The 16,147-nt window shown below is 47.9% G+C and overlaps 8 protein-coding genes across 8 annotated transcripts; 5 read left to right on the forward strand and 3 right to left on the reverse strand.

Moving 5' to 3' along the window:
* Positions 1-16: 16 nt before the first annotated feature.
* On the forward strand, positions 17-1,695 carry GGI43DRAFT_297590 (uncharacterized protein). The gene is made up of 5 exons (XM_083201476.1): positions 17-555; positions 614-694; positions 753-971; positions 1,036-1,168; positions 1,251-1,695. Exons 1-5 carry the CDS (start codon positions 265-267, stop codon positions 1,475-1,477), a joined length of 951 nt encoding a protein of 316 aa, XP_083063534.1. The 5' UTR covers positions 17-264; the 3' UTR covers positions 1,478-1,695.
* On the forward strand, positions 1,658-3,430 carry GGI43DRAFT_297632 (class I SAM-dependent methyltransferase). The gene is made up of 3 exons (XM_083201478.1): positions 1,658-2,426; positions 2,555-2,759; positions 2,840-3,430. Exons 1-3 carry the CDS (start codon positions 1,913-1,915, stop codon positions 3,288-3,290), a joined length of 1,170 nt encoding a protein of 389 aa, XP_083063535.1. The 5' UTR covers positions 1,658-1,912; the 3' UTR covers positions 3,291-3,430.
* A 241-nt stretch (positions 3,431-3,671) lies between these two features.
* GGI43DRAFT_421279 (S-adenosyl-L-methionine-dependent methyltransferase) lies at positions 3,672-5,153 on the forward strand (the record flags this gene model as incomplete). The annotated part of the gene is made up of 3 exons (XM_083207930.1): positions 3,672-3,926; positions 4,022-4,558; positions 4,638-5,153. 3 exons carry the CDS (start codon positions 3,672-3,674, stop codon positions 5,151-5,153), a joined length of 1,308 nt encoding a protein of 435 aa, XP_083063536.1.
* Positions 5,154-5,601: 448 nt separating this feature from the next.
* On the reverse strand, positions 5,602-6,383 carry GGI43DRAFT_297597 (Cerato-platanin). The gene is made up of 2 exons (XM_083201477.1): positions 6,122-6,383; positions 5,602-6,059 (listed from the first exon to the last, which is right to left on the reverse strand). Exons 1-2 carry the CDS (start codon positions 6,180-6,182, stop codon positions 5,704-5,706), a joined length of 417 nt encoding a protein of 138 aa, XP_083063537.1. The 5' UTR covers positions 6,183-6,383; the 3' UTR covers positions 5,602-5,703.
* A 2,893-nt stretch (positions 6,384-9,276) lies between these two features.
* GGI43DRAFT_297723 (homoserine kinase) lies at positions 9,277-10,985 on the forward strand. The gene is made up of 3 exons (XM_083201480.1): positions 9,277-10,032; positions 10,126-10,424; positions 10,481-10,985. The coding sequence occupies exons 1-3, from the start codon at positions 9,609-9,611 to the stop codon at positions 10,835-10,837; spliced, it is 1,080 nt and encodes a 359-aa protein (XP_083063538.1). The 5' UTR covers positions 9,277-9,608; the 3' UTR covers positions 10,838-10,985.
* Positions 10,947-12,864, reverse strand: GGI43DRAFT_297736 (uncharacterized protein). Its single transcript, XM_083201481.1, has 3 exons — positions 12,356-12,864; positions 11,981-12,286; positions 10,947-11,915 (listed from the first exon to the last, which is right to left on the reverse strand). Exons 1-3 carry the CDS (start codon positions 12,768-12,770, stop codon positions 11,134-11,136), a joined length of 1,503 nt encoding a protein of 500 aa, XP_083063539.1. The 5' UTR covers positions 12,771-12,864; the 3' UTR covers positions 10,947-11,133.
* Positions 12,865-13,712: 848 nt separating this feature from the next.
* On the forward strand, positions 13,713-14,726 carry GGI43DRAFT_398648 (uncharacterized protein). The gene has a single exon (XM_083205237.1). It carries the CDS (start codon positions 13,790-13,792, stop codon positions 14,720-14,722), a length of 933 nt encoding a protein of 310 aa, XP_083063540.1. The 5' UTR covers positions 13,713-13,789; the 3' UTR covers positions 14,723-14,726.
* Positions 14,727-14,786: 60 nt separating this feature from the next.
* On the reverse strand, positions 14,787-15,731 carry GGI43DRAFT_297749 (uncharacterized protein). Its single transcript, XM_083201482.1, has 5 exons — positions 15,533-15,731; positions 15,371-15,479; positions 15,271-15,312; positions 15,054-15,217; positions 14,787-14,996 (listed from the first exon to the last, which is right to left on the reverse strand). The coding sequence occupies exons 1-5, from the start codon at positions 15,607-15,609 to the stop codon at positions 14,852-14,854; spliced, it is 537 nt and encodes a 178-aa protein (XP_083063541.1). The 5' UTR covers positions 15,610-15,731; the 3' UTR covers positions 14,787-14,851.
* Positions 15,732-16,147: the final 416 nt, after the last annotated feature.

A 16,147-nucleotide genomic window follows, 5' to 3' on the forward strand; every position in this document is an offset into this window, starting at 1 on the left:
TATTTCCTAGACAAGTGTTACATCTAGCGCCCTACATATATATATAGGTATGCATAATGCTATTCACCTAGGTAGTAGGAGGCTCCCTTATGAGCCACACGGTAGGCCTCCCGCATTGTTTATGCACACCAGTCTGTAAAAGTACTCAGGCAGATGCAGCCAACGTATGCCACGTAGCCAAACAGGGAGAAGGCAGCGGGGAAAATATCTCCCTTACGGGATGCTGTTTATCTATATCTCTAGCTGCACGCGTGTTAGCTTTTGATGGTGGTACCCAAAAGAAGGTGGTCTGCAAGCTCCGAAAGCCCAACGCCTTATTCTTCTTTCCCTCTTTTGGTCCCATACGGAAGACGCTTTCATCAGGGAACGAGTTTCCATCTTCTACTTCCAGCACAAAGAAAAAAGGAAACTAAAATGTCCTTTTTCGATCAGCTTGGCCAGGGCCTGGCGATTGTCCAGCAAGAGGCTGCCAAACACATCACCCCAGAAAATATCAACCGAGCGGCCGAAGAGATTCGGAAGCACGTTGATAATGCTGCGCAGCAAATACACCAGGCACGTACTATTTTCTTTCAGGTCTGTGTAATATCCAACTAACAAAAGTAACAATCAGCATGTCACTCCGGAAAATATCAACCGAGTGGGCGAAGAGATTCGGAAGCATGTTGATAATGCTGCGCAGCAAATACACCAGGCACGTACTATTATCTTTCAGGTCTGTGTAATATCCAACTAACAAAAGTAACAATCAGCATGTGACTCCGGAAAATATGAACCGAGTGGGCGAAGAAGTGCAGAAAGCTTTGGACAACGCGGGGCGAGTTATAGGAGAGGCGGCCGAGAACGCTCGGCCACATGTTGAAGAGTTTATTACGAATGTCAAAGATACAGCAAGCCATGTAGAGGAGTGGACAAAAGACGAGAAGAATATTGAAGCTGTCAAGAATGGTGCTCAAGTTGCAGTTCAGGAGGTAAGGGATAGGCTCGCTTGATGATCTTCTATGGCTGTGAAATGACCTACTAATGCCGATGCAGACAGCCAACTTCGCGATGGAGAATCCTGGACTAATCGCTGGAATACTCATGATGGTTGCCCCTGGAATCATCACGGCCCCAGTAATGGGCGTGGCCAGAGTGCTGGGTTTTACTCCAACAGGCATTGCCGCCAGTAAGAACACCCTCTATAGCTTTTTTCAGCTCTTTTTATCTTCTTACTTTACGTATACTAACAATAAATCATCACATTACAGAGTCGATTGCATCAGGAGCCCAATCAGCTGCTGGGAATGTCGCTGCCAAGGGCGCTTTTGCTACTGTACAGAGCGCTGCAGCTGGAGGCTATGGCTCAGGTGTACTCGCCGGTATAGTTCGAGTTGCAGGAGGAGCTGTAGCTGGCCTTGATGGAATTGGACGTGGGTTGGTGAATTGGCTGGGAGGCGGCAATCGATATCCCCCACCACGTCGTGAAGAGCATTGAGGCCGAAATAAGAGGCCAGTCTCTGGCTTGACGAGTTGATATATATCCGTGCCCAAGGCACAGCCAGCAGCCAGGTCACGGCCCGTGCCGTTTTGGGCAAAGGACCAGGTAGTCTGTACCTTTTAAAATGGAAACCAATCCTGCTAGATTATAAACTATGCGGAGACCGGCGGACGCTCCGCGACCGCGTGATTGGCTTTTGATTATCGACCCGCCAATCGTGCGCCCTGCTAAACAATCGTGAGGGAGCGGCGAGCGCGCGCGCCAGCGCTGATGACTGACTAAAGTAGTTCATATTCTGGGAAGATGAATCCCCATCGCAATTCTAGCTAGAATAAATCGTGAGCAGTTTCCACTGCGTCCCTTGCGTGCGCCGATCCCGACTGCCAGGAATCTTCAACAAAGGCCTGGTCGCAGCTGAATGCGAATGCGACAATGGAGAAATCAGCAGATACAAGAGATACAGTGGACACAGCTGCTGCTGCTGCCGTCGCGAAACATGCGAAAGACGAAGCATCACCATCACCCACCGCAACACCGGCAAAGAAGCCTCGCACCGGATCTTCTCCTCGCACCGGGTCCTCTCCTGCTGAAGTAGCAGCTTCGCCGGGCTCGGCGCCCTTCATCGCAGATTTGATACCCGATGAGACGATCGAAGCCGACGATGATACAGCCAGCGATGCCGGCTACGAGACCGATTCAGCGTCGCGAGCCTCAACATCAATCTGCAGCACTGTGCGCGACTACGAATTCGAGAATAACAGACGCTATCACCGGTTCCAAGAGGGACGATACCAGTTTCCCAACGATGAGCCAGAGCAAGAGAGAGAGGACATGAAGCACGCCATGATAGTGCATCTCTGCCAGGGGAAGCTTCACTATGCGCCGCTGGAAAATCCGCAAAAGATTCTGGATATAGGGACGGGGACGGGCATCTGGGCTATTGACAGTAAGAAGCTCTCGTCGATTCTGTGGCGCACTCTTTGCGTAAGCCGCTATTGTTCTTTTTCTCGCTTCAGAGCTTAGCGAGAGAGGGGATAATATGACCAGTCATAACTAACCACGCGACTATTACAGTGGGAGACGAATATCCGGAAGCAGAGATTCAGGGCATTGATTTGAGCCCAATTCAGCCGCAATGGGTGCCGCCAAACGTTTCCTTCTTAGTTGATGATGCCGAGGCAGATTGGTTGATACCCCCTGAGTCTCTAGACTATATTCACATACGACATATGACCTCGTCAATACGAGACTGGCCTACACTATTATCGCGAGCATATCGGTAAGTCCATTGTTGATATTTGCCTCATTAACAGCTATTTGTCAAAAAAATTGTCGTAGTATTAACTTTTCTATCAATAGAGCCTTAAAGCCTGGTGGATGGATTGAGCTGCAAGAACTGAAATTCCAAGTCAAGTGCGACGACGGAACAGTGCGCGAGGGCAACAAAATTCAGAATTTTTACGAAACCATGGAGAGCGCACTCGTCCATTTCAATGTCGATCTGCTAGCTATGCGACACAACAAGAAGAACGTCACCGAGGCGGGTTTTGTCGAGGTCACTGAGATTCCTTTCAAGATCCCGATCGGCACGTGGCCGAAGGACCACCGGCTAAAAATGGTTGGGCTCTACAACAAGAGCATGATTCATGATGCGCTGTATGGAGTCGCCGTGAGGCCTTTTACGCGGGGGCTCAAGTGGACACTGGAGGAGCTGGAAGTCTATCTAGTGGATGTCCGCAAGGAACTAACAGACAACAGTCAACATGGTTACATGCCATTTACTGTTGTCATCGGGCAAAAACCAAGATAAAAGGGATGATGGCATTTTTTTCACGATACTCAAGACAAGAATAAAGACACAACCCAAGCAGCATACGCTTACGTACATACAGTATTAGAAGTAATATAATAGACCGGCGCTCTTTTCTCTAGTGCGGCCAGAAGTTCCCCGCGTCTGCGGAGCTGAGAATTTCGATTACTATAAGCGACGGAGAGGCTAGATCGATCCATCCATCCACCATCCACCTTGGCCTCAGCCCATGTGTTTCTACCCTGTTGCAGAATAAAAAGGAGGGGTGGAGACGTACAGATGCAATGCAATGGAGGTGGATTTAATCCCTCGACTCAATCGAGAAAGTCCAGCTCTCATCCTATTAGCCAGCCTCGCTTCGACGCACAGTTCCAACCAACAATGGCTTCCCAATCCGTCCAGCGAATGACGGTACTCTCCCAGGAGATTGCCGCCAAGACTAAGATTATCACCGACCACCTTACTGCGAAGGGCCTTGATGCTGCGTCGTTTGATGTAAATGGGCTTGCCGAGTTTCCCATTTCTCAGGATGACGAGGAGCCATACAAGGCTCGATTGGAGCTTATAGGCCTGACTAAAGAGCTCCATGATATTGCTTTGGGCCCCAAAGAAGGCTTGAGATACTTGGCGTGGGATGTAAGTAGACATATTGATTGTGAGCTACCTAATAGTAGCTTGACATCTTTTTCACATATGACAGTTGAACTAACATCTCATCCCAACTGGCATAGTGTGTAAACACTCTATCTCTCCAATCAATATGGGAGTTCAAAATCGCCGATGCCGTCCCCCTCAACGGCAAAATCTCATACGAAGATCTCACAGCCAAAGTCAAAGAGCTAAACAACGGGCTTACCCTCTCAGTCCTCGATCTCCGCCGCCTCATCCGCCACGCCATCACCAACCGCATCTTCACAGAACCCGAAAAGGGCTTCGTGGCGCACTCCCGCACATCACGGCTTATTCGCGAAGATGCCCCCCTGCGGAACTGGGTTGGGTTCATGTGCAACGATTTGTGGCTGCCGGTGGCTAATGTCATTCCCGCGATGAAGAAGTGGCCTGCGAGTGAGGAGTCGACTGAGACTGGTGTGAACCTTGCGTATAAGCAGGATCTTCCTTGGTTCGACTTCATTCAGCAGGATCATGTGTTTTCCAAGAGATATAATTTGGCTATGCAGGCTCATGGTAGTGGAGAGGGATATTCCATGGAGACGGTGGTTAAGGGATATCCTTGGGAGAAGCTACCTCAAGATGGCACAGTCGTCGATGTAAGTCCACACACTACCCTCGAAACGTATACAGTCGGGCATCTATACAAGATCAATCACTGACTCAAACGTACCTTAGATGGGCGGCAACCAAGGCTACATCTCCTTTGCCCTCGCAGAAGCCTTCCCCAACCTCTCCTTTGTAGTTCAAGACACTGCTGGCATGCGCACCCCCGAAACCATCGGTAAAGTGCCCACAGATCTCCAATCCAGAGTCCAGCTCACCACCCACGACTTCTTCACCCCACAGCCCGTCGTTGCCGCCGCTTACTTCTTCCGTATGATCTTCCACGGCTTCTCTGACAAGTACTGTCTGCAAATTCTACGAGCACTCATCCCTTCGCTGAAACGGGGCGCAAAGGTTATTATCAACGATGGAGCCCTTCCCGAGCCGGGCACGGCGGGTTACATTGAAGATAGGACGATGAGAACGCTGGATCTGTTTATGCAAGTTACCGTGAATGCGAGGGAGAGGGAGCCGGATGACTGGAAGGACCTATTTAGACGAGCTGATGAGCGGTTCAAGTTTAATGGTATATGGCAGCCAGAGAAGTCGAGGATGTGGTTTATTGAGGCCGAGTGGACAGGGGAGTAGCGAAAATGGATATGAAGCACAAGTGCATGTAAGCGATTGGCGCAAAGTTGATGTGAATATGGGGCTCATAATACGGAAATAACGGAGGAGACTGCTGCTACAATGCAGCTATAAGATTGGTTAGACGAGCGAACTATGCATATATTTACCCCGTTGTCTAAAAAATGAATGACGAAAGCTTACCCTTCAAGCTGCGGCTAATGCATCTCCATCTTATCGAATCTAACGGCCACGTCGATCTGCTTACGATGGTCCGCCATTTCCGTGCTCCATCATTTCTAGGTTATTGTCATAAGAAATCACTTCCAAAACGATATAATCAGAATAATAGTAATGGTGCCCGATGAGGGTGTTGTATAATTTAGTAGTAGCGTCTGCCATGTAGCTCGTTTATTCTCATTACACAACCAATGAAATCTTCATTCCCGTGTACCCATGATGTAAAAAAAAGAAAACCAATCCCAATGCAATCCCGCATATCCAGCAATGCAATTCAATGATAGTCGAATAGGCTTAAACCCAAATTTTTGTTCCCGAGCGGACGAATTTACTAGAGACCGCAGTTGCTCACAGCCACCTGAGAGGCAGTGGCAGAGACACGTCCGAGGGCAACAGCCTGGCCGTTGGTGAGAGCATTCATGGCGTCGAGACCAATGTTGAAGCCAGCAGCGGCGTGGTCAACAGCCAAGACGTAGATGGTCTTGCCGCTGTAGGTGAGCTGCCAGCAGGTGCCGCAGTTGGGGGAATTCCAGCCAGCGACGGCCTGGACACCACCAATGTATGGGAAGCGAGGGATCTGGCCCTGGGTCTGCCAGTGGTATCTGGTGATGAGGCCGTTGGCGCCGTCGGAGCAAGAGACCACAGTCATGGAACGAGATGCGTCATCGTAGCCAGTATCGTACGAGACTGTGTAGATGATCTATGTTAGCAAAATGAGAGCACCGAATACAGATAATGATCCATCATACCGGTATCAGCAGAGACAGCGGCGGTGAAGAGAGCAAGCTTGAAGAGGTTGGACAATTGCATCTTGACTGAGTTGTTGAAGTATAGATATTATATAAAGCTGAGTGGTAAAGCGAATGTGTTGTGAGGATGTTTGAGCTGACTGATGTTGCGATGAAGACTGAAGTTGATGATTCAAAGCAATTGGTCTTTGGCGAGGACGAGTCTAGTCTTTATACTCAGAGCAACCTGCCCGTCATGGCCGTTTTGGGACTTGCCCGTCGAAACTCAGTCGCCTCTTCCTTCTGTTCCTTCTGTTCCGATGGATCGTAGCATCCGTATCCATCCATCGCCAAGTCCTTCCGTCTGCTGCATGCCAGTTAGCCAAGCCCCTCTTCATTCCCTCGGAAATATACTTACATATGACATGGTAGATACCTAGTAATAATGCTAAAACCCAGATACTAGTACTCCATGTAGTTAATCGGCAGGTAAAATGGGTAGCAATCGCGGTGACTAGTCAACTGCGCTCAGGCATCATCCGGCTCTTTGCTCGTGTCCGATCATCTGATGCCGATTCTGGTCCACAAATCCACAAATAGCAACACATCCCTGCCCCGTACGTAGCTTCTCTTGAGCTAGCAGCCTGACAAGGAGCACCTCGTAACTTGTTTGTTGCGGTAGCGACAAGCCATCGGGAGATCCATCGAGTTGGTACGTGGTACGTGCGGTACGGGCCATTTGATGCTGTGTTACTGGGCTATAAGTCATGTCCGGCTGGTTGCATAACATACTGTACGTTGCTGGGCGTGCACGGAGTCTTTCGGAGATTCAGAATTCGTAATAGCTTTACACCGAAAGAATAAAAAAACAGTAGGCTAAAATTAATACTGACAATTAAGCTCGTATTTTTGCCTTTGCATTAGAGATGGCTGTCAGAGGCGTCCATCCATTGCTCTTCTGGTCCTAGTGTACCTCGTTACTATAGTCGAGCCTCTCACTCTCAGTCCATAATATCTCCTCTTCAGCCCTCAGAATCCATTATTACAGCTAGTTCTTTTGCTAGCAACAGCCATCTTCTGCAAGCGACCCTACCGGACCGTCGGGGGATTTTTTCCTCTCCACGACGGTCCTCGCAGTCACCCAACCAGCTCCCCCGGACAAGGACCCTGGAGCATCGCCACAGCCGCAAGTAGCGCACTGCTTCGTCGATCCGGCTCGTATTGATGACGCAGTGTGCACGCCTTGTGATGCAGTCTGTACGAGAAATGGGACGGTTGGCGGTTTGTCTAGAAGACGCCAAAGGATGGGTCGAAGCATGCATTGCATGTACAAGTCGTGTGTAATTGAGGCCTAACAGGATCGTAATACGAAACGTCTGTATTTTTTTTTTTTTTTTTTATTCTTATTTCTATTTCTTGCTTCCACTTTTGATTCCATTCTTCGAGAATTATTCTTGGCAAAAATCCTGGATATATCCTTACGCAGCCGAGGCCGTGGAGTTTTTACCGCGTGATGGAGTCTATGCCGGCATATACGAACCTCAGTGCATTTACTAGTAAAGGACAAACAAGAAATGCGGGCAGAACAGACCAGCATCTAGTCAGTGCCGGGCATCCACTCGATCTAACGCTTGTTGTAGGTCCGCTGCGGAGCAACGTCGAATAGCTTAGCTGGCTTGCCCATAATTACTTCCCAGTAGGGCAATGGATGTTGGTGCAACGCCGCTGCGGCCGACATTTTGACCCGGGGGGCCGGTCAGCTTGACAGCTCATCCATGTCTCTCCCTATCATGGATGAGGATTAAAGGGATAGGGCTGGCGAGAAGTTACTGGTAATGAAGTACACCGGGAGACTACATGTACCTGGGTGAATATTTGGCGGACATAAGCCGAGGAAAGGCGCCTGTCATGATTGAAGGTTATTTTATTTGTACACTTTTCAGTGCATCTCCCTTTATAGCATCGAATTTTGTTTCCCAAGAGGGTCATTATAGGATGCAGCAAAATAACAGGGGATCTGCCCGTACATGTGCTTCAGTGCCCGTCTTGCTGTGGCGATTTACATGCATACATGCGCCTCCCTACTTTTATGTAAGAGGCAGGCATAGAAGACAATCTCGCCCATTTCAATAATAATAGCTTGAGGATGGTAGAAGTTGAGGGGTAAAACTATACTGTATATAACTGAATCTAAATGATTGTTACGTTTTTTCCGTAGCAATAAATACTCTGTATACTACTGGGTGCGGGATTAGCAGCTAGAAGTTATTCCATTAAAAGATTATAGTCTCAATACAATCTCATCAGCATATCACTGGCTGCGAAATCCTCAACTGAAAGGATAAAGAGTTCTGTCATAATTAAACTCCAATGCACTTTTGAACCCTCAAGCCAAGTTGTCTAATAACGTCATGCATTAGGTGAGATGGTGATGATCTGTAGAAAAGTTTGGTGCGATTTGCCCTACCCTACGTAAAAGCTGTGCTGTCCATCTAATACGTGATGGTTGCAACGGCCCTCCAAGCCCATCTTACGCTTACGGTATAGGCTTATGTACTTTTCTGCAGTGATCTTCGCTGTGGACTCGACTAATAGCAATCTACAGAGCATTGTTAAATTTTGTCTTGAAGGAAAAATACAAAACTCGCGCCGTATGAAGTGTACAGCACTTTATAAGCCAACATGCATTCCTGCTGTGTACATGTACCTGAGCAATAAACAACAGCTAGATTAATGCACCGATCTCTGCTTTAGTACCTGCTTATACATGCAGTATCTGGGCACGTGCGTAATATCATTGATGACTTCAATGTGTAAGTTTATCGCGATAGCATTGCTGCTCTAAGCTATGGGCTGATGCTCCGGGTATCGCTTCGACTTCTCCCAAACCTACCCCGCCAACGAAAAAGCGCTGCATGCAGTTCTAGACAGCTGTTTTTTGCAGTTGTTTTTTACAGCTATTTTTACAACGGTTTTTTGCAGCTGTTTTTTACAGCTGATTTTTACAGTTAATTTTTACAGCTGCAGCAGTTATTGCTGCTGATTTTCACAGCTAACATATAATATTATACGCTATAGTATAAATACTAAGCATCCTGTTTTACTATAATTATTACAATTGCTATAAAGTTATATTATACATATAATAAAATTATTATTGTATTAATCCCTGTTCGGGCGTTTTTGCTTTTAGTTGGTTAGCTGTAAGGTGTTGTAGTAAAAAAGTTTTGAGCTAGAAGTCGTTGTTAACCGTAGCTCCGGTTATCGGGCCTGCCATCCCAGGGCGTGACCACTTGCGCCAACAAACATTTTCCTTGACTCTACAACTTTCAACAGACAGCAATCTTGGCCAGCCGGGCCAATTCGACATTTGCTTGGCGATTGAAACGCAGACGACACACCGTACACTGCTTACTGCTCTGCCGTCTTTGTTGCCGCCCCTCCAACCTCAGAAAATAGCGACAGGCCAAGACCGCAGGCGAATACGAAGAATCGAAATCCGCCCACCATGGAGTCATTCGTGATCAAGACGCCCTGCTCCAGCGCCAACATTGGGCCCGGCTTCGACGTCATTGGCCTTGCCCTCTCCATGTATCTCGAGCTGCATGTCACGATTGATCGCTCCAAGACCAAGTCCGAACACCCTCTCAACTGCAGAGTGACGTACGAGGGCCAGGGTGAAGGCACCGACGATATTAGCCTGGATCCGCAAAACAACCTCATCACCAGGGTTGCGCTCTACGTCTTGCGATGCCACGATCAGCGCAGCTTCCCCATCGAGACGCACGTTCATATCAAGAACCCGATTCCGCTGGGGAGGGGGTTGGGAAGTTCTGGAGCCGCTGTGGTGGCTGGTGTTCAGCTGGGCAAGGAAGTTGGGAAACTGCACCACTTGACCCAGGAGAGGCTGTTTGACTATTGCCTGATGATTGGTGCGTCTATTGATTCTTTGTTACCTCGAGAAGAAAGCTTGGACTATTGCATGGACCCCGCGCTAACACACAATTTCTTTGGTTCGAATGCAGAGAGACACCCGGATAACGTCGGCGCCGCACTCTTTGGAGGCTTCGTTGGAACGTACCTCATGCCATTGAAGCCCGAAGATGCATCTAGAGTCGAAATCCCGTTGAGTGAAGTGCTGCCCAGCCCAGCTGGAGGCGTTGATACTGGCAAGAAGCCCCCAGGGCCTCCCGTTGGCATCGGCCACCACATCAAGTTCCCATGGAACAAGGAGATCAAGGCAGTGGCCATCATTCCGGACTTTATCGTGCCCACCCATGACGCCCGAGCCGTCTTGCCACCAAACTACCAGCGTACCGATGTCGTAAGTAGAGCGATACGAAGAAATTATTTGCTGTGACTGACTCTTTGGCTGCTTAGGTTTTCAATCTGCAGCGGATAGCCCTGCTTCCCGTTGCCCTTGGCCAATCGCTACCCGATCCTGAACTCATTAACCTGGCTATGCAGGACAAAGTTCACCAGCCCTACCGCCAAACCCTCATCCCTGGCCTGGGTGAGATTGTCGCGACCATGTCGCCCAAGACCACGCCCGGATTCCTCGGTGTATGTCTTTCCGGCGCTGGCCCCACCATCTTGGCACTCGCCCTCTCCAACTTTGAGGACATTGCCAATCAGATCATCGCTACTCTGAGGAAACATAACGAGAAGAAGGATCTTGCCTGCCAATGGCTAGTCCTGGAGCCTGCAGAAGGAACACACGTTATTCGATCAGATTAAAATTGTATACTATGCAGTGCAAGCATTTTAGAATTGGCAACTCTTCTCTTGGATGATGATATTATGGGCGTTTTTGGATGAAAGTATGAGATGGACCGCAAGGTAATGAAAAATAAGATAGAGTCCTGTTATAAAATGAAGATTTTTATCCGCAGATGCTTGCTTATACTATTGAGCAGAGATGATAGGGTATTTCCTGCACAGTTACATCAAACAATTTGCTTCCAGCTTGCTGCTACCAACCTCTGCTTGAGGCTCAAATATCTCATAATCAGCTAGCCCTGGTGCAGGCTTACTTAGATCACATTGCTCGGATCAATGTAGAAGGCCTTCATGACGCCCCCAAGTGCCTTCTCTAAATCGCCTCCCCAGCTCTTTTTACCTGCTTCAATCACGCGCTGGCGACTCTGTAAGAGCTCTTTAGCCACATCAGACCATTCCAATCGCGTCTTGGCAGGCTTAAAATCTGATAGCGATAGATCCAGATCAACGGGCACAAGACTTCCCTGTTGCTTCACGATCCTTCCATTCACAATGACAGTCTCAATATCCGCAATAGAAGAGTGCAAAACAATCGCCGCCACGGGATCCTCTTCGGCAGCACAGATCATGCCGGGGCTGAGGCCATCAAAGATGACAATATCAGCAAGTTTGCCTTCTTCAAGAGATCCGAGCTGGTCTTGCATGCTAATGGCTTTCGCGCCGCCGATAGTACCAAGTCGAAAAACATCTTGCACAGACAGATTGAGATGTTTTGGAGCTTTTTTGGTGTCGATAAGAGCCTGGTTTCGAATCCCTCGCTCTGCTTGCAGGCCAAGCCGCATCTGGCTTACGATGCTGGATCCGTTGTTGCTGTGACAGTCGATACCTAGGGAGCTAATGGCGCTGGTGTCGTCTCGGAAACAGACTGGATAGCCAAGACCCATCTGAATCTCGGTATCTGGTGTTGAGGAGATGGCAGCATTTACATCGCTGAGCTTCTTTGCGTCGGAGTCGAGAAGATTGTTGGCATGAGAAAGGATAATGTCTGGGCCAAGGACGCCATGGCCCTCAAGCGCATCCACCACCGAATTTTGGCCTTGGTACTGGTTATTTTCTCTGATTTCAAGCGAAGCAGTGAATAACAGCCGTATAAAAACTCACCAAAAACAGCGCCACGAACGTAATGCGTAGTAATGACTTTTGCTCCAGCGTCCCGAACCCGCTTATACAAACCGGCCACAATCTCCGTTGGGAGAAACAAGGCGTCAAATGCCAGCCCCACGCTGACTCGCCCATCGCCGTATGGGCCAGCTTTGATGAGCTCTTCGACCTGTTCAACTGCCCAGCCTGGTAAAAAATCTGTATTCATTGAGAGCTCGGGCTCCCACTCTTTTACCCTAGCAGTAGGCGCATAGCAGAAGGTGGAGCGGATTCCTGATGATGCGGCTGCGGCAATGGCGTTTGTGTCTATGTTTGATTAGCCCAAGGCTGACGGAAAGTAATGTTTCAAGCTCAGGGTTGCGTCGTTAAACTCACTATGAGCCGGAGAATAGTTCATGTGTGCGTGGTCGACGACTGTGGTTGTTCCCGCATTCAGCGCTTCGAGACATCCTCCTAGCTCGCCCCAGAAGATATCTTCACTGGTATAGTTGAATGACTGCATGTTGCCGGTAGGAATATAATCCAACAAACTGTGATCCGCATGCCGTCCCTTGAGTTGCGTCTGCCACACATGGTGATGCGTATCAATGAATCCGGGAGATACGATCTTACCAGTACAGTCAATCACTTGTGTTTTATCAGATGGGGCATCTATATGAGCCGCAATGCGAGCAATCTTGTTTCCTTCGATGAGAAGTGAGTAGCTTCGAAGTGGTACGACCAGCTTATCCCCCGCTGGACCTGGCACCAAGATGGTAGCATTGCGCAGGAGGATAGATTGGGCTGACATGGTGAGGATGCTCGAGGTGGTTTTCGCTAAATGGCGCTTTACTTTGGTGGTTTGACGAGTTGAGATGACTTCGGCTCAATAGAGCAAGAAGCTTATTTATATTACATCACACAGAACCATGTAAACAATGTTGAATATTTTTAGAGAAGAGCTATCTTGAAGAGGATTTCTAAGCCGGAATTACGAGCCTAATCAAACTTTATAATACCGACTTGGGGCCACAAGAGTTTCGGATTGGAAGAGCTTTGGGGCGCTAGACGAAGCGACGTAAGATTGACATGACCAGACGGGCTAATAAATAGGCCGCATATCATTTCTCTCAAAACATCTAGGATATCCTTCAAGTTTGGTTGTAACTATCATATTAATATTAACACCCAAGAGTTTCTCAGTTCTAAATAATAAAACGCTACCAAAACTCATTAAAAGCCCATAGCACTTTTTGCGCAACTCTATTACCCTTGGTGAGCTTGCTAGAGCTATGGTGGATAGCAATAGATGTATCGGCTCACACGTTCCGGTTAGCTGAACTGATCGCTAAACTACCGCTTACGGGTTCAAACTGTATTGTCCCCAACTGACTCGCGGCATGAAAAGAAAAGATGCAAGGAGATATTAGGATTTTAAAACAAAGGCGAGCTGAATGGCAACAAACGGATTGTCGGACGAATTTTAAAGAGAAAATACCAAAAAGGAAAAAAAGTTGCGAGAGTTGCGAATCCCGCTCGTATAACCAAATAGGAAAGTTGAACTCCGCAAGTATCCCACCAACCCACTAAAGCACCGTTATACTACTCCAACTCTGCGTACTAGTGACAAATCTTCGCCGGGCCCTCGCTGTGGCTCGCCATGGCCACCGGAGCTGAGGCGACATAAGCTAAAAACTCCGGCGGCGATTTAGAAGCTGGTGATAATATCCGTCTGGGTGACTTATAAGGCGCCGTGCAGGCAAGTGTGAATTAGATGTAGAAGCAGAATAAGAAACAAATAAGACATTAAGAACACAAAAAATTGCAACTATGGCCTCACAATCTACTCCAGAATCCGTTTTTGATCACGTTATTCTTTTAATTCCCCATGCCCAGCTCCTTGCACTTCCGCAATGGCTGTCGAATGCCTTTACTATCCTTGATGGAGGGGTACATGAAGGTGGCATGACTGAGAACAAGCTCGTCGTCTTTAAAGATGGCGTCTACTTGGAGCTCATTGCCTTTGTCGACGGCTTGAATCCCGAGCATAGAGCCATGCATCCCTGGGGAAAGCAACCCGATGGACGTATTATCCACTGGGCTCATACCATTCTAAGCCGTGAAGGGGAAGAAGGTTCAAACAAATCTGAAGAGAAATTCCGTGCTGTTCAAGCCAGAATCCAAGACTCTCAAGTTGGAATCAAGTACCTCGACCCAGAGCCGGGATTTAGGGAAATGGCAGATGGCTCAAAGAGGATATGGGCCAATGCCATACCCAACTTTGATGGATACAAAGGCCCAATTCATATCAACCAACAGCCATTCTGGACTTTTGATCGGACTCCGCGATCTCTCCGAGCACCTCTTACGCCAGAGAATACTTCTCATCCGTCAGGCGCAGTTGGTGTCGCTGGAATTTCTCTCTTTATAAAAGATGAACAGATTTTGGATAATATGGTTCCCTTTTACAATGCTATTTTCAACAAGACTGGTGTGAAGGAGGCCCTATCTGGCGATGCTACACGATACAAGTGGGAGGCTGCGGCGCCCGCTCATCCGGAATTTGGCCAAAGGCATTTCTTCCTCTACCATGGTACCAAAGAAGCTTATACAGAGGAAGAGATGGCGGACGCGAATGGGGAAGTGCCTGATATCTTTATTAAGCTGTCTTTGTATACCACAGGAAAGGGTGGACGTGTTAAAGGGACGCTTGTAAAGGGAACACTGATTACTTTTGAATTAATTCCTGTTGCATCTTCGTAGCATTTGGGTATAATATCAATCTCATATTAAATGCTCAAAATAGTTGTAAAATATAGCGCGATGAAATAAAAAATAAAATAAAACAACTCCCCATATCATAGTAAATTCTCATACGTAGTACTGTATAGATTAAGATTGCATTTCTTTCCGCTTAATGAGCCACATGCGGAAATCTTGCATCTCGCCTGCAGCTTTGGCCAACTCGATCTCTTCGTCCAGTGTCGGGTATATTCCACCAACCCTTGCCTGATAAATTGCCTCGGTGTCTTTGATTCTAGACGCTACATCAGGAAAATGCAATCAACAAATATTATAAGTGGCATAAACTTACACATGCTGTACACCGCCACTCAATTTGAGAGCTAGCCATGCCAATATGGCTGGAAAAGCAGGCATATTCTTTCCCATCACCTCCTTATATGTCTTTTTTACCTCGTCCATGGTATAGCTTCCGCCCGCCACAGTTACAGTCTTGTGAATGTATCTCTCATGATTCTTATGAACGCCGTTAGTAAAACTCGTTGTGGCTCAAAGCATAGTTGAATTACCTGGATTACGCCCGCAGCGACCTTTCCAATATCTTCGGATGCCTATATCCGACGTTAGTTAACTTGTTGCATAAATTGGCTCATAAAGAAGATTCCGTACGACGAGTAGCATCTCCGTTCCTTTTTGCAGGCCCTGCGAAAAGACGGATACCGCCAGCGCTCCCTGTAAGCCATCAAAATTTTCCATGAAAATTCCGGGCTGTGCAATGCTAGTTATCATGCCAGTCAGCCCAATGCTTTTGCAATACGGAATTTTACTAACCTCCAGTTTAAACCCTTTCCACCCCAGCTTTTGCAATACAATTCGATCTCCCGCTTTGCCAGACGAGAGGCGTCCATCCCATTAGGTGAATCGGGGCCCGGAGGGATTGTGCTTGAATAAACGACCGCTTTAACTTTGTAGTCAATTGAGAGATCCACGAGAGCCCATGCCAGCAAACAATCGCTCTTGGTCAGTAGTTTCTCCAATTGTTTAAACACGGGCGCTGAATTACTTTGCCTTGTCTCTCTTCGTCCCCGCCCTTGTTTCCAAGGCCTGGATAAGGAAGCACGATGAAAATACCGAAAATTCCACCCTCAGCAGCTACCTCTGCAAAACTTCCTTTAGTCTCTCCGCATTGCTGAGGTCGCCTTGGACTATTCTGATATCATTTTCATGGCTCTTTTCAATCTCCAAAAGCCGAGATGCGGCAGGCGACGCTGTGTCCCGTGTTACAGCCCAAATGCGGTATGTTGGAGCAGTGGGACCATCGGCATGCGAAGGATTTAGTAGCGCTTGTATAAATCCCCGTCCCTGTCTTCCAGTGGCGCCAGTTACTATGACGTTACGCGTAGCCATTTTGCAAGATCAACAATACCTAAACCGTGTGGTGCGTGC

The sequence above is a fragment of the Trichoderma evansii genome (genome assembly GCF_050947405.1).
Source record: "Trichoderma evansii strain SZMC 28006 chromosome Unknown GGI43scaffold_4, whole genome shotgun sequence".
Taxonomy (NCBI): Eukaryota; Fungi; Ascomycota; class Sordariomycetes; order Hypocreales; family Hypocreaceae; genus Trichoderma; species Trichoderma evansii.